General features: G+C 37.6%; 1 protein-coding gene across 2 annotated transcripts in view; it reads left to right on the top strand.

The window, feature by feature from the left end:
• Positions 1-4,470: 4,470 nt before the first annotated feature.
• The window catches only part of uxs1 (UDP-glucuronate decarboxylase 1), a 36,597-nt gene continuing 27,729 nt past the window's right edge, over positions 4,471-13,338 (top strand). Inside the window, exons 1-2 of one of the 2 annotated variants that reach the window (XM_066686498.1) lie at positions 4,471-5,001; positions 5,121-5,301. In XM_066686498.1, coding sequence (XP_066542595.1) covers positions 5,211-5,301 — 91 coding nt within the window. In that variant the 5' untranslated portion in view covers positions 4,471-5,001; positions 5,121-5,210. Of the gene's footprint in view, positions 5,302-13,338 lie in introns of both variants that reach the window. The other variant, XM_066686497.1, reaches the window with a different exon arrangement.

Genomic DNA, 13,338 nt, shown 5'->3' on the forward strand with positions numbered 1-13,338 from the left:
TTACAATAGAAGAGCCATACAGAACATTAACTGCAGCTAAAGGTGAAGGATATGGGAGGTCCACCTTTTAATACTTTTCATTTCAAGAGAAATGCTGGATGAGATGTGCCCCCAAACTTCTGGCAATACAGTGTATGATGAAATGTCTTTCCCCAATAAGTTCAGATGGAGTTCAGTGTTTGAGGGGCAGGGCATCATATGAGTCAGGGCTGGTGTGTAGCCTTTCATATAACACTTCATATACTGTAAATCCTTTCCTTATATTAAAACCGCAATATGAGGCTTTCATTCTAGAGCTGATGGGTAGCAGATATTGCTGCAGGTACAACCTCTAATTTTCTGGGAAAGATCTACACTAGATGTGTGTGTGTATGTTTGTGTGTGTGTGTGTGTGTGTGTGTGTGTGTGTGTGTGTGTATGAGAGAGAGAGAGAGATGCATGGGCTCTTAATGAGAAATGTGAACATCAAGTCATAGCTGAACAACTTTGTTACAATATTAATAAAAGCATTTTTGGGAGACTTTGAAATTGCTAGAATCATAGCACTACTTTCACTACACAGAATATACGCGGATACAAGCGGCTGAAATGAGCTTTCTCTGACGGGTTGCTGGGCGTATTCTCCATGATTGGGTGAGGAGCTCAGTGGCTAGGGAGGAGCTCGGAGTAGAGTCACTGCTCCTTCGCATTGAGAGAAGCCAGTTGAGGTGGTTTGGGCATCTGATCAGGATGCCTCCTGGACACCTCCCACTGGAGGTATACCAGGCACGTCTAACTGGAAGGAGGCCCCAGGGTAGACCCAGGACACACTGGAGGGATTATATCTCCTGGCTGGCCTGGGAACCCCTGGGGATCCCCTAGGAGCAATTGGTGGATGTTGCGAGGGACAGAGACGTCTAGGCTTCTTTGCTTGCCCTGGTGCCACCGTGACCTTGAAACAGACAAGTGGAAAAGATGATGATGATGATGATGATGATGATGATGATGATGATGAGAATGATGATGAAAATCTTTTGTTTTGTCTACACTTTGGACTCTTGGGCCCTTAAATTAGGGATTTAATCCTTTAATGATGGATCATCCTCTGCTGGGATGAGATATATGTGATTTAGAACTAGTCATCCAAAATCAGTGCCTGACCTCCGTAGTCTATAATTCACAGAATGTAATCAGCTCCTACACTCTTAATACAACACAATGTCCATAAATCAGAAAAACTGTTTTACCATGGAAAGAACTATTTAAGCATACACATAGTTCTGTTTAGATCTCATCAAGCACCATTGAATAACTACCAGTGTAGAAGAAACTGATATCTTTAAATACATAAGAAGCACTGGTCCATTGGCTGTCTACAGCCTTTCCTGAAGTTTGTTTTCTGTACAGAGTGTGTAGTTATTTTCACTTTATTTGACCAGGGGTCAACTTTCACATACTGCTTTGTGGACTAATGTCTGATTTAATAAAGGTTGTATAGCTAAAATAAGATGATATTTAAATTATGATTTTAACTTCTAATCAATTGCAAGTAAGTAATTGATATTTTCAATTTAGCCATTAACATTTAGTTATTAGTTTACTTTGTGTTTAATCACTTTTAGTTTTTTTGCTGTTCTTCTTTGTGATTGGTCACATGTTTGACTATTGAGCTTTATTTTGTATTGGTCATTGTAATCTTAGGCGTATGTACAGCTGGTTAATTTCTTTTCAATTAATTGCCTCTGCTTACAGTGTGGACACAAAGTAACCAAATTCACTTTAAATGTAAAGGGTGTCTATTAACATTTGGACATATAGTGTATCAGAATATACATGTCTTAAGAAATGTAATCCACACAGGTTTATGTGCAACTGCATTTCTTTGCTCATAACAGTTTTATAGCTGCATTGTGTGATTAAGTGTAATTCAGATATTTACAGGTTTTATGACCACTGTGTCCTGGACAGAAAGAACGCTGTAGAGCAGCTGAGATTTCTCATCATACAGTCAGCATGTTGCCAGGCAACTCAGCTCTACTTTATACAAGCCAGTGACCACAAACCTTTAGTTGAAAACACTCTCTATCAGTCACAATTTCTCTCTCACTGTGTGTGTGTGTGTGTGTGTGTGTGTGTGTGTTTGTACGGAGTTTTAGGGCCAGGGCATTGGGAAAAAAAAAGATTCTGAGAATAAATTCATAATTCTGAAAATAATCTGAGATTTTTTTCAGAATTCTGACTTTATTCTTTATTATTTATTTTTTCAATGTCGTGGCCCTAAAACCCCATTGTAGTGTTTGTGTAACAAACAAGAGGCTTAAATTCAGCAATTCATAATCCACTGAGACCTAGTTATACCAGTGGGTCCATGAGGACATAGGTGTAACTGGCAGAGTGTGTGCCTTGCTAGGCTCCAGACTCAGCAGGACCCTGAACAGGATAAAAGATTTGAGCAAAGTACATCACAGACATTTCATTAAGACCACAGGAAACTGTGTTACCCCTGTGTTAACAGGGGTTAGGTTACCTTTAAATATTCTACTTGGACTGGTGAATTCTATGCAAGTCTGTTTTATATTGTTACAGTACACATCCACTTAAACATTTTCTGACTGCATCTTATTTATTTGAATAGGGAGGTTCCACACACTGTATGGTATAGACTGTGGTGCCATAAAAAAAGGTTCAGCAGAGTTCAACTCCAACTATGCAAATGATGTAAAAGTTGCATTGTGTTTAGCTAGTCAGGTATAAACAGACCACACCTTTTCTGGTTCTGGGGTTATACAGAAAGAAAACATGTCAGTGACTGTGTGCTGATATATCCTGTATTCACTTTTGTTAAGAATTCATTATATTTTGTAGCTACTTATTTTGTGCTTAATATTTACTGTTTTCTCCGCAATGTAGTCAGTGCAATTTCCATCTTTTAGCTAGGAGTCCACAAATCATGTGACATGAACCTGGTATGGTGAATGCTAGCACTGAGACAGTAAAGCCAGTCACTGCATCTTTTTTGAACTGCTGCCAATGTAACATGACTGGGCAGTTCATTTTTTAAATACTGGTGTATACTGCATATGTTCCAAAAGGAAAGCAAAATTGTTAGTGTTCTCTTTATTAAGAATGACTTAGACATACATAGTAAAGTCTTAGCTTGCCCTTTCCTAGAAAATGCAACCAATTAAAGGCTGCACAATATATATTAGTGATTGAGATGGGCACAAAACATCAAACCTCAGAAGTCATTTTTAAACATCAGAGATGGATGTCTGTATTCGAAACACTGTTAATGATCAGTATGGTGTTATATTTTACAACATGGGCTTTTTAGGGAATGGGGTTTATATGTAAAAAACACTTTTGACCACTACACATTCTTGCAGACCCAGTACTAAATTATCTCCTCTTAATGAAAGAATAGACAGATACACTTGTAGTGATTTCAGATCTAATTCAGAGTTGATTTACCCCTGCCTCTCAAAAACTGCACGGTTAACAGTGGTTAACAGCCATGCCATATATTACAAATGTAGGCCTATGTTTAATCAGAAATTATCTGAAATATTTTTGTCAGTTTTGAACAATTTTTTTCCCCCAAGAGGTGGGTTTCTCATAATTCTTTAAACCTAATGAAGCAAAGCTGAATTAACATTCAAAAGCTACATCCAAATAGGTATTTATAAACTTGCATAATATGTATATTAATATCAGTGTGAATATTAAGTTATCATTAATATTTTTTTTCAGCTCTTAAAATATTGATTTGAATGCACTGAGACTTAAAGCTGTGTATCCTGAGTTTTCTGGTTGAAATGTCCAATATAAACCAACTTTGCATTTACAGTGATAACTGATGGTGGCTAAAGGTTTAAAAAAGTGTTTTATGGTTCCCAGGTTGAAGCATTTACAGTTATTAAGTGTTACTTCCTTTCTATTGACTTTATGCTGATCAGCCAAAACATTACAATGACCTACTTTTTTCTACACTCATCTTCCATTTTATCAGCTCTACTCCCCAAACATGCAGACTATGTGCTTATCTACAGTTACAGAGTGTAGTCCATGTCTTGCTCTGCATACTTTGTTAGGCACCTTTTTGCTCTGTTCTTCAGTGGTCGGACTCTCACAGAGACTATTCTAATATAAGAAGCACTAATTTGTGACTTGTGCACTATATAGGGCTTAAGGTGCCATTTGAGAAGCGGCCTCTGAATTAAAAGGTTTATCGTATATTGCCGCGCTGTCTGCTCTGTATGAAAGGGGCTCTGTTCTCATGGTGAATAGATCTGCACTTGATTACTTTCATCTGACAACACACTGTTTTACATATATACTGTTGAAACACTAATTTTACATTTTTGTCCAGGGAAGAATAAATAAACCACTAAATGTGCGGTTGACCCCGTACCTGCTTTAAAAATACACTGAAACTTATTTTTCTCTCAAATGCTGTGTTTGTGCTACCGCGGCAGGTGAATGAGTCGATAGCCGAATTCATCGCTCGTGTTGTGCTCGGCCCACTCGCAGAAACAACGCAGCGTTCCTTTTCTTTGATTTAAGTTAAAAATAGACAGCGAGTTTGTTCAGAAAGTAGTTCGCCGGTGAAATGTGACTGTTGCGTAAGTTATTAGACGGTTATAGATGGAAAACGAGAGGTGTTTTTGGCACTAGGACGCGAAATGTCTTCAGTGGTGCCAGCGCTTGTTGAACTCACGTTAGCGAGCTAACAGTCGAGAACTTGTTCTTGGAGCAGAGAGGAATGGCACTGTTTTTATTATAAGCTGCGGAATAGAGAAAGTCTCGATGGTTAAGACAAATTACTTATTCCGTATCGTTACATAAGCGAGTCGTCTGCCGAGGAAACGTGTTAGGAAGTGCAGTTTTGAGGGAAAGTTAGCGAGTAGCTCGCTAGCTTCACTATCAGCAGCAGCTTGAACTGTCACTGTCACGGTCTTCTTCCACTCTTCAGTTTAAAACTCCCTGTTTCGCTCGGATAGTTTCAGCTTAAAGCAGCCTCAGGTTAGTTCTCCACTTTGGACACGTTTTTGGCACCTTGTATTCGAGCCACTGACCTGCACCGATCGTTTAAGAGCAGTTTAAGTGGATATTTTTATGAATGAATGTGAGTTTTTCCCCAGAAGCTCGCTCGGACTGTATTAATAATGCTGTAACAGCTGTGAGGAGGCTCGCTGCGCCGCGGCTTCCCGCTTCAATGCTGCATTTTGTGGATGATGATGCGGATGACCTGGCTGATAACAGTAATAAATAGAAGAATAATGAAGCTCCTCATAGCCCTCGCTCTCATCGCATACATCGCCTGTGAGTAGACACTCTTACAGTTACACTTTTTCCACATTCAGCTAACACACACCACCATTCAGTAGGAGATAGGAAACAGTGTCATTCACAGAGTTCTGATGTGGAATCCTGCAATGTACAGAAGTGGAGCTACTTGTTTTTGTTGAGTGGTTATAGGAAGCATTGCTCAGCTGCAGTAAACTTAGGTGAACAGGTTTTGACCTTTACCTTATCTTTGTTAAGCTGAAAGTGAGAAACGTTTAGAGCTTCAAAGTCTAGATGTCAACTATAGATGTAAATGTATAGTCTATCTTTACAAGCATTTTCTCAGAACCTTTATCTTATTATAAACACTGATATTTTATGCAGGAAGAATCAATCAGGAAGAGACAAGAATCACAAGGTTTACAATGCAAATATAGCCGCCAAAACAACCAATTGCCATCTCTCTCTCTCTCTCTCTCTCTCTCTCTCTCTCTCTCTCTCTCTCTCTCTCTCTCTCTCATTCATATATATATATATATATATATATATATATATATATATATATATATATATATATATATATATATATATGTGTGTGTGTGTGTATGTTGCAATGTTAATGTTAAATTACTAAAGTAAATTACACAGCTATTTCATATATGTAGTTTGTTTCATATTTATAATCTAATTTATATTTTGTTTTCTGGTTGCCATGGGAGTCTTTGAACTGGATGGACTTGTTTTCACTATAAAGGCTATTTGGTGTGTGGTCAAACCTGTTTCTTTCTGTTTTTTCGTACCATATATAAACATCATAACACAACTTGTGCTAATGTGCATACGCTGTTTGTGTAAATATGGCTTAGTGGAACTGACTGAGATTTACATCTCATTTTGTTCTTTTTTTTTTTTCTGTACAGCGCACAGCATATAGAATAAGACTGCAACATTGGTTAATTCAGTTTTAAATGAAGCGTAGGGATCTTCAATGATATTGATTTAGTTTTCTGTTTAAAAATATTGGCATTGATACATGGTTAAATAAAACATATTTATTTTGTGTGTTTATCTCCCCCCCCCCCCGCACCACCTTTATTGGAATTCAACATCTAGTGCTTTAGCTTCAACACTTGCACATCTTAAATGTTGTTGCTGGACATACAATAATATTAGGGTCAGAAAATTTGGTGTGGGATAATATACAATTGTGATATTGCATAACTTTTATGCTAAATTTCTCTAGTCATTCAAAGGTGTACTTTCTTTAAAAGGGGTGTGTGTCACTGTGCGTGTGTCCAGCTCTGTTCTCATCAATAGGGAATGTTGTTTCATGTTTGTAGCTTCCTCACCCAGCCTTATTTTAGTTCCCAAACACGTTTAAGCTATTTGTGACAACTCTGAATTCTACATTTCTATGACAGATATCAACATGTTTTATGAATATAGGAATATGCTGAAGGGTATGAAGGTATTTATTAAAAATTAAATATTTGAATGTATCCAATGGCTAAGCAAGCTGTGGATAGCCACAGTTAGCTGACCTCAGGAGTGATAGAGAAGTAGGTTCTAGGTTAAAACTTGAGTCTATCTCTTTCACTGGCATAGAGTTTTTCATTATGACTTTAACTGGTCCAGCAAACTGAATCATTCTTAAATAAACAAATAAGGAAACCACCATTAAAGAAGTGTGTAATTAGTATGTAGCTAATTGTAAAGGCTTTGTAATGCTAAGAAGTGACTAACATTCACTTGACTGGCATAATAAAATAATAAAAACAAACAAACAAATAAATAATAACCATGTTTGTCACCATAATTCTGCAGAGGATGATTGGTGGTGAAAATTCATGTCATTGCCGAAGCTGATTGATGAACATTTTGCTGCCCAAAGGTGAACAAATTAATTTAGATTTGCTTTGTTATTATAGAGGAAATAATAAATTGCTTTTTTGTTTTTGCACCTTTCGCAACTAAGTCACCTTTTATAATTCATATACTGACTTTCAGTATGTCATAAAATATGATTTAGAAAATAGGGAAAGTGGTTTTATATTTGAAAGAACATTGTGCCAAAGTCAAAATGGTCATATTTTTCATTCTTGAACAATGTTAAGAAATCTTTCTATAATGATAATTCATTAATTTATTTTTTTAAGTGCAATTAATTTGCAACAACATACAGCAAAATTATCTTGTTTGGGGTCTCTGTGGGTCCAGAGCCTACCTGAAATCTTTGGGCACAAGGCAGAAATAACCCACACTTTAGACAGTGCTCCAGACCATCGCAGGGTGTCACATTCACACATTTTTACAGGGTTGTAATTGTTTACAAGGTTAAAGGAAACCTGTGGATATAAATCACTATTAGTGGTCCTCTGTAAATCTGGTTGCACATGTGATGGGTTTACAGGACACAGAGTACATCTCTGCCATGCTTAGCAATCTGTGGAGGCATAAGGAATAATGAGTCACTAGAGCTGTGTCACTAATAAAATGATTTATTATTGTTTTATTTTGATATCTTTTATTTTTGTAGATGTATGTTTTAATTGTAGAGTGGTTTAGGATTGTGTTGTATCACATTTTTTCTACCATTCTAATGTTTCCTAGCAATGATGCACTATAAAGTCGTACTGCTGGGTACAGGAGAGGCTGGGACCACATACAACTTCTAATGGACAGTCAGTGTAGAAAAAAGGGTGTAGTCATTAGTGATCGACCGATAAGGGTTTTTTGATTGCCGATGCCGATTTTTAGACAGCAGTAGTGGCCGATGGCCCATATGTAAAACCGATGTTCCCATCCCAATAAACTAGAGGCATTATCATGATTTATTTTTACAGAAGACCCTTCAAATTTGTGAAAGAAACCATTTAGAGGTCCTGAAATATATATGAAGTGGTCAAAAGCTTATGAAAATCACAAAAAAGTGTAGGCGCTTGTCTTAGTTTTGAAAAAAAAAAATGTTAGTGACTATAAACTGAAGAGTTCCAGTCCCACAATTACTTTTTCCTTTTTAAACTTGTGTTTCCAGGGTTCTATTTTCATCAGGTAAAATTTGGAGTTGATACCTCATACTGATTTGAAGTTATTGAAGCTGGAGCAGACAGTGGACAGATGGCCTCTGCAAGTGTCTCTTTAGACCCCGAGCTCTCCATAAGGAAAATGATTACTTTTACTGCAAAATTACAGTGTATATATCTTGTCTAGCGCTAATGTCAACATCGTACAGTGTTTTCCTTTACTTTCTATGAGAAACTAGTCTCCTGTCCCTCACCAAGTGACCATTTACACCTCACCAAACAGTAAAAACCCTTAGTTATGGTGTGTTTTATTCTGATGTACTGAGTTTATTTCTGATGTTTACATTTGTTTCTCACTGAATACAGGGTTCCTTTAAATTTCTGACATGTTAAAGGCGAGAGCTGCACTCTGATTGGCTGTAGAGCAAGGCAACCTCCCCCACACCCCCTGCTGCATTTAAATGCCCTCAGTGGGGGAAATGTAACTAGTAAAAGACATCTAAGTTTTGAAACATGTTTATTCACTTGATTATTGTTTGTGGAGCTTGTAGCTGCCAAACAGAACCGTTTGAGTCTGTCAGGCGCTGAAAACATATGCGCTCTGCTGCGTGTTTGTTCCTCCTCTTTGGGTGCGCAGCGCCATAACTCTGCCCCTGATTGGTCTAAAGACTTGATTGACATGTCGTTGGAAAGTTGAGAGCCTTAGCTACGCGGCAGTAGGTGTAACATGGGTCCACGGGGATCATGTTTTAATTATTTTTTGAAAAAGTGTACTATTTTTTGGCCAGTAAACTTGACACAAACATGAGGATTACTCACGAACGGTTTGATGGAGAGACTCAGATTTTGTTTTGTTTTGAAGGGATCTAAGGTAAGCGCTGCTGTGTTAACTTTGTGTGTGAGCTGCTTGTGGGATCTTCAGGCTTCGAGAAACAGCAGTTTTGTCATTGATGAGGAAGAAACCTGAAATTTGGATCGTCTTATTTTTTCGGCTTCAATTCTTACATTTTAGTGTATATCCTCGTGATCCTGAGAGTCTGTCCGTCCGATTGGTGTATGATATGTACACATTGACTCAAATTTTTTCATAACAGTTTCCAATAACAGCAAAAATACTTATTTATCGCATGGGATTTTTTCATAGGCGCCGCCGACTAATGAGCAAAATAAGAGGCTAAATAAGGCTGGGTTTCTAAGTTACAACTATTAGCGCAGTTGTTTATGACAGCAGTCATGATAAATAGTGATAGCTGAAGAAGAGAAAATAATTCATACCGTTTTCTCTGATGAGACCGCATTCAGCTACAGGTCGGCGGCTCGTACTCCTGTACTTGTGCTCAATGATGTCTGCCTGTAAGATGGCAAAATTGACGCAAGGGGCGCTCTAACAGCCAGAATGACGGAGCTGCCCACAACATTACCTGTGTGTCATTGGGTAAATATTGGCCTCTTGCGCTAATATATTGGCCGATGCTGATTATTTAAAAAATGCAAAAAATCAGCACGATTTATCGGCCGGCTGATATATTGGTCAATAACTAGTATTCATAATATTATAGTGGAATGTTGTACATTCTTGCTTTGTCAGAAACCTCCTCTTTAAAGCAGAATTTATCAAGCAGTAGGTGTTAGGGGTGAATCGGTGTAGTCACCTGGTATTTCTTTCTTGTAAACAGTCACTAAAGAAAAAAACAGTGTGTTTGTGAAAAAAGAACATTTCAAATTTTATTGGATAGTTGATAGTTGTAATAAGGCGTGCTAAACTCCCACTTACTTTGGCACTACCAGTTTATTCCCTAATGTTTAATCATAAATCATTCATAAATCATCAGTGGCTCTTGTTTTGTGAAGTACACAGCTGTCATTCATCTGTAAATGTGAAAGTTCATAGATGTATGTGTCAGGAATTGAAATACGCTGCATCAATTGCCAGGTTTCCATCCAGCTGTCAGATTAAATTTAAGTAACTGAAACAATTTGCAGATTAGATAGCTTTTATATTTGATTTAATTACTTTCATTTAATTAGTGCTTTTCTAGACTCCCATCTTTGGAATATTAGGAAATGGCCTCAACCCTCACTGATGTGCATCATCCACATGGATGAGAACCTGCAGCCAATTCATGGCAGAACACTCACGGCATGACAGCTATTTGTTAAATAGCACAACAGCAAAAAGCAAGAAACACACAGAGTAAAGGAAGCCAGTCCACTGCAGGGCGTTATATATTCATTTTGGTGGTGTGTTTCAGTGATGCTGCCTGTTGTGCAACACGTTTGTGTAAGAGAATACAACTCTGTAACACATTCGTGAAATGTTTTGAGAAATATGAAGTGTTTGCAGGCATTGTGCGAAGATGATTGGGCTATAAATACCCGCAGGGTGTGTGACAGGACTCGTGGGTCACAAAGCAGATTATACTGATTGGCAAAAAGAAGTGATGGACCTGCCAAAGGCCGTAGTTTGAAGGAAGTAGGTGAATTTGAAGGTGTCTTGAACTGCATCGACATGTACCCTCATGCACGTCAACCAGCAATGGCTAAAATCCCAGTCTACATGCAATTTCTTCTCTCAATTCTATCAGAAAGACAAACTGATGGACAGAGACCACTGATGGACAGGGACTGCTGTTGTGTTTCACAGCTAGTGAGTAAAAATCGCTTTGCTCCCAGGCAAGACCTGCTTCTAGAAGTCAACACTATAAATTTATAAAATTTCTAAAAGAACACTCTACAGGGTACTGAATACCATGAACATATGGAGAAGAGGATTTTGCTCATTTCTGCCCAGTTACCGTGGGTATGGAGACACAAAAACTGCATTCTACAAATTGGGAATGTTGACTAAAAAAATGTTATTGGATGAGGTGAATCTGATTCTACCTGTATGTGAATGATTCTATCACTGTGTTTATTGTAGTCCTCAGAAAGCCTTCAGTGAGGACTGAGTGCGTGGTGGGCAAGCCAGCAGAGGCTCTAATGTCCTGGGGATGTTTTAATTAAGCAGAAATTGCTGCCTTCATTGAGGTGACAGTAAATTTGAACCACAGTGACTACAGTGAGCAACGAGGATATGCCTTTGCTCGTCTTCTTACAGAGGAAAACATCATTCCTTCCCCTGTATTCCAAGATGAGAATTCTTACATTGACAGGGCTACAAATGTGACTGATTGGTATGATGATCATCAGGAGCACGTATGGACTGGTCCGTAAAATCCCCTGATTTGAATCCTTTTGAAAATATGTAGGACTAGCTGGAACAACCAGTAAAATGCCTGGGAAGTAATCAACAAAATCTGTCTGAACTGAGCAATTCTTTGATGGAAGTGTTGCTGAACCTTTATGTTTACATTAAGAGACTTGTCCAGTCCATAGCAAATAGAATGGCAGCTGTTATTGGTGCTCATGGAGGTATTACACATTATTATATTAAATCAGGTACATTTACATCTTAGGAAATAAATTTTTTTCTGGTGACCTACAACTGCAGTGTGAAATGTATAATTATATTTCACTAAATAAGAACACATACACAAAAGGCACTGTTAAATTAAAAAAATACATTTAATTAAAAGATTGGCTGCAGGCCCCTAATGACTGTTTACTATGTAAATCATTATTTTATATTTTGATTTAGATTTTATTGATCATATTTTAACTTTATTAGTCTTTATTACCATGTATTGTGACAAAGCGTGATTTAGTCAAATTATTATTATTTTTTTCATTAGAATATGGCACTGTGCAGGTTCTATACAAATTTTGGTATTATATAATGTTGCTTTTTTTGTGAAATCATATAAATTATGATTAATGATAAAAATATAAATACATTTGTAAATAGATACCCGACTCCCCAGTTTAGAAACGGTGTTTCAGTGAAGTTTGATATGACAATCTGCTCACAGCAGTGGAATGTATTTGAAAATGTGATCCTCATTATCCTGAAACACTGTTGCTCTCCAAGGTGCTGAACATTTTATTTTGGTCTTTACTTGACCAACTCATTCTTTTTTTTTCCTCTTCTTTGGACTTTGGACATCAATATTTAATGTTTTGCCCCTCCTCTTAATAGTTCATTTATAGACTTTCTCGTATATTTCTTTCTGTATATACGCTCTCATCCAAAATAATAGCAGGCCATTGAATCTTAATGTGTGTACACTTGATGTACTGTGGAGACAGATAGCTGTGATATTTATATCTGAATTTTGGATATTTGCAGTTACAAGGCTCATTAGTGTTTTCACCAGCTTCATATTTGAAAATTCAGTAAAAGTCTGATGTGTCCTGTGTGTTGGGGTGAGTTATAAGGACAGATTAACTGACTTTTTTCTGTGTTTTAAAATATCAGGTAATTAAAGGCTTGTGGGTCGCAGAAAGACTTATATAGCTCCACTTGGTGAAGTTTCCATGTTCTCCCTGTGTTTGTGTGGGTATCCTCCGAGGTCTTTGGTTTCCTCCCACAGTTCAAAAACCTGGAGGATGAGTGTGTATGCGAATGAATGTCTGTATGTGTGTGAGTGAATATGGGTGTGTGTGTGTGTGTGTGCCCAGATATGGATTGGCGTTATATCCTGGGCGAATCCCTATTGCCTGATGCAGTCCTCCAGGTGGATGGTTGTTCCTGGTTGAGAGTACACTGTGCACATTTGGCTGCCAGTGTGTGTGTGTGTGTGTGGATTGAATGTTTAATGGAATGGTGTTCTGTGCAGTGTTGGTTGTAAAGCGTCCTTGGGTATCTAGAAAAGCGCTATATAAATGTAATGATAAAAAAAAATTAGTAATAAGTATAAAACAAATGAATGACATTGAGTGGCAAGTAAAACACTTTAATGCAGCTTCCAGCTCGGCTGAACACAGTGCTGCATCATGTTTAGTCAAAGTTATGTACATAGCTAAAGGGATATGATTCAAAGTGTGTCCCATTAAACTCTTGAGTCCCTTTTGTTTACCTTTATACAACATCATTTAAGTGCATTTTAGGAGTTTATGGATGTGAATTTTTCAAATCTGAATATTTCATTAATTCACAAGTGTAAAACACTTC

The sequence above is a fragment of the Hoplias malabaricus genome, chromosome 12 (genome assembly GCF_029633855.1).
Source record: "Hoplias malabaricus isolate fHopMal1 chromosome 12, fHopMal1.hap1, whole genome shotgun sequence".
Taxonomy (NCBI): domain Eukaryota; kingdom Metazoa; phylum Chordata; class Actinopteri; order Characiformes; family Erythrinidae; genus Hoplias; species Hoplias malabaricus.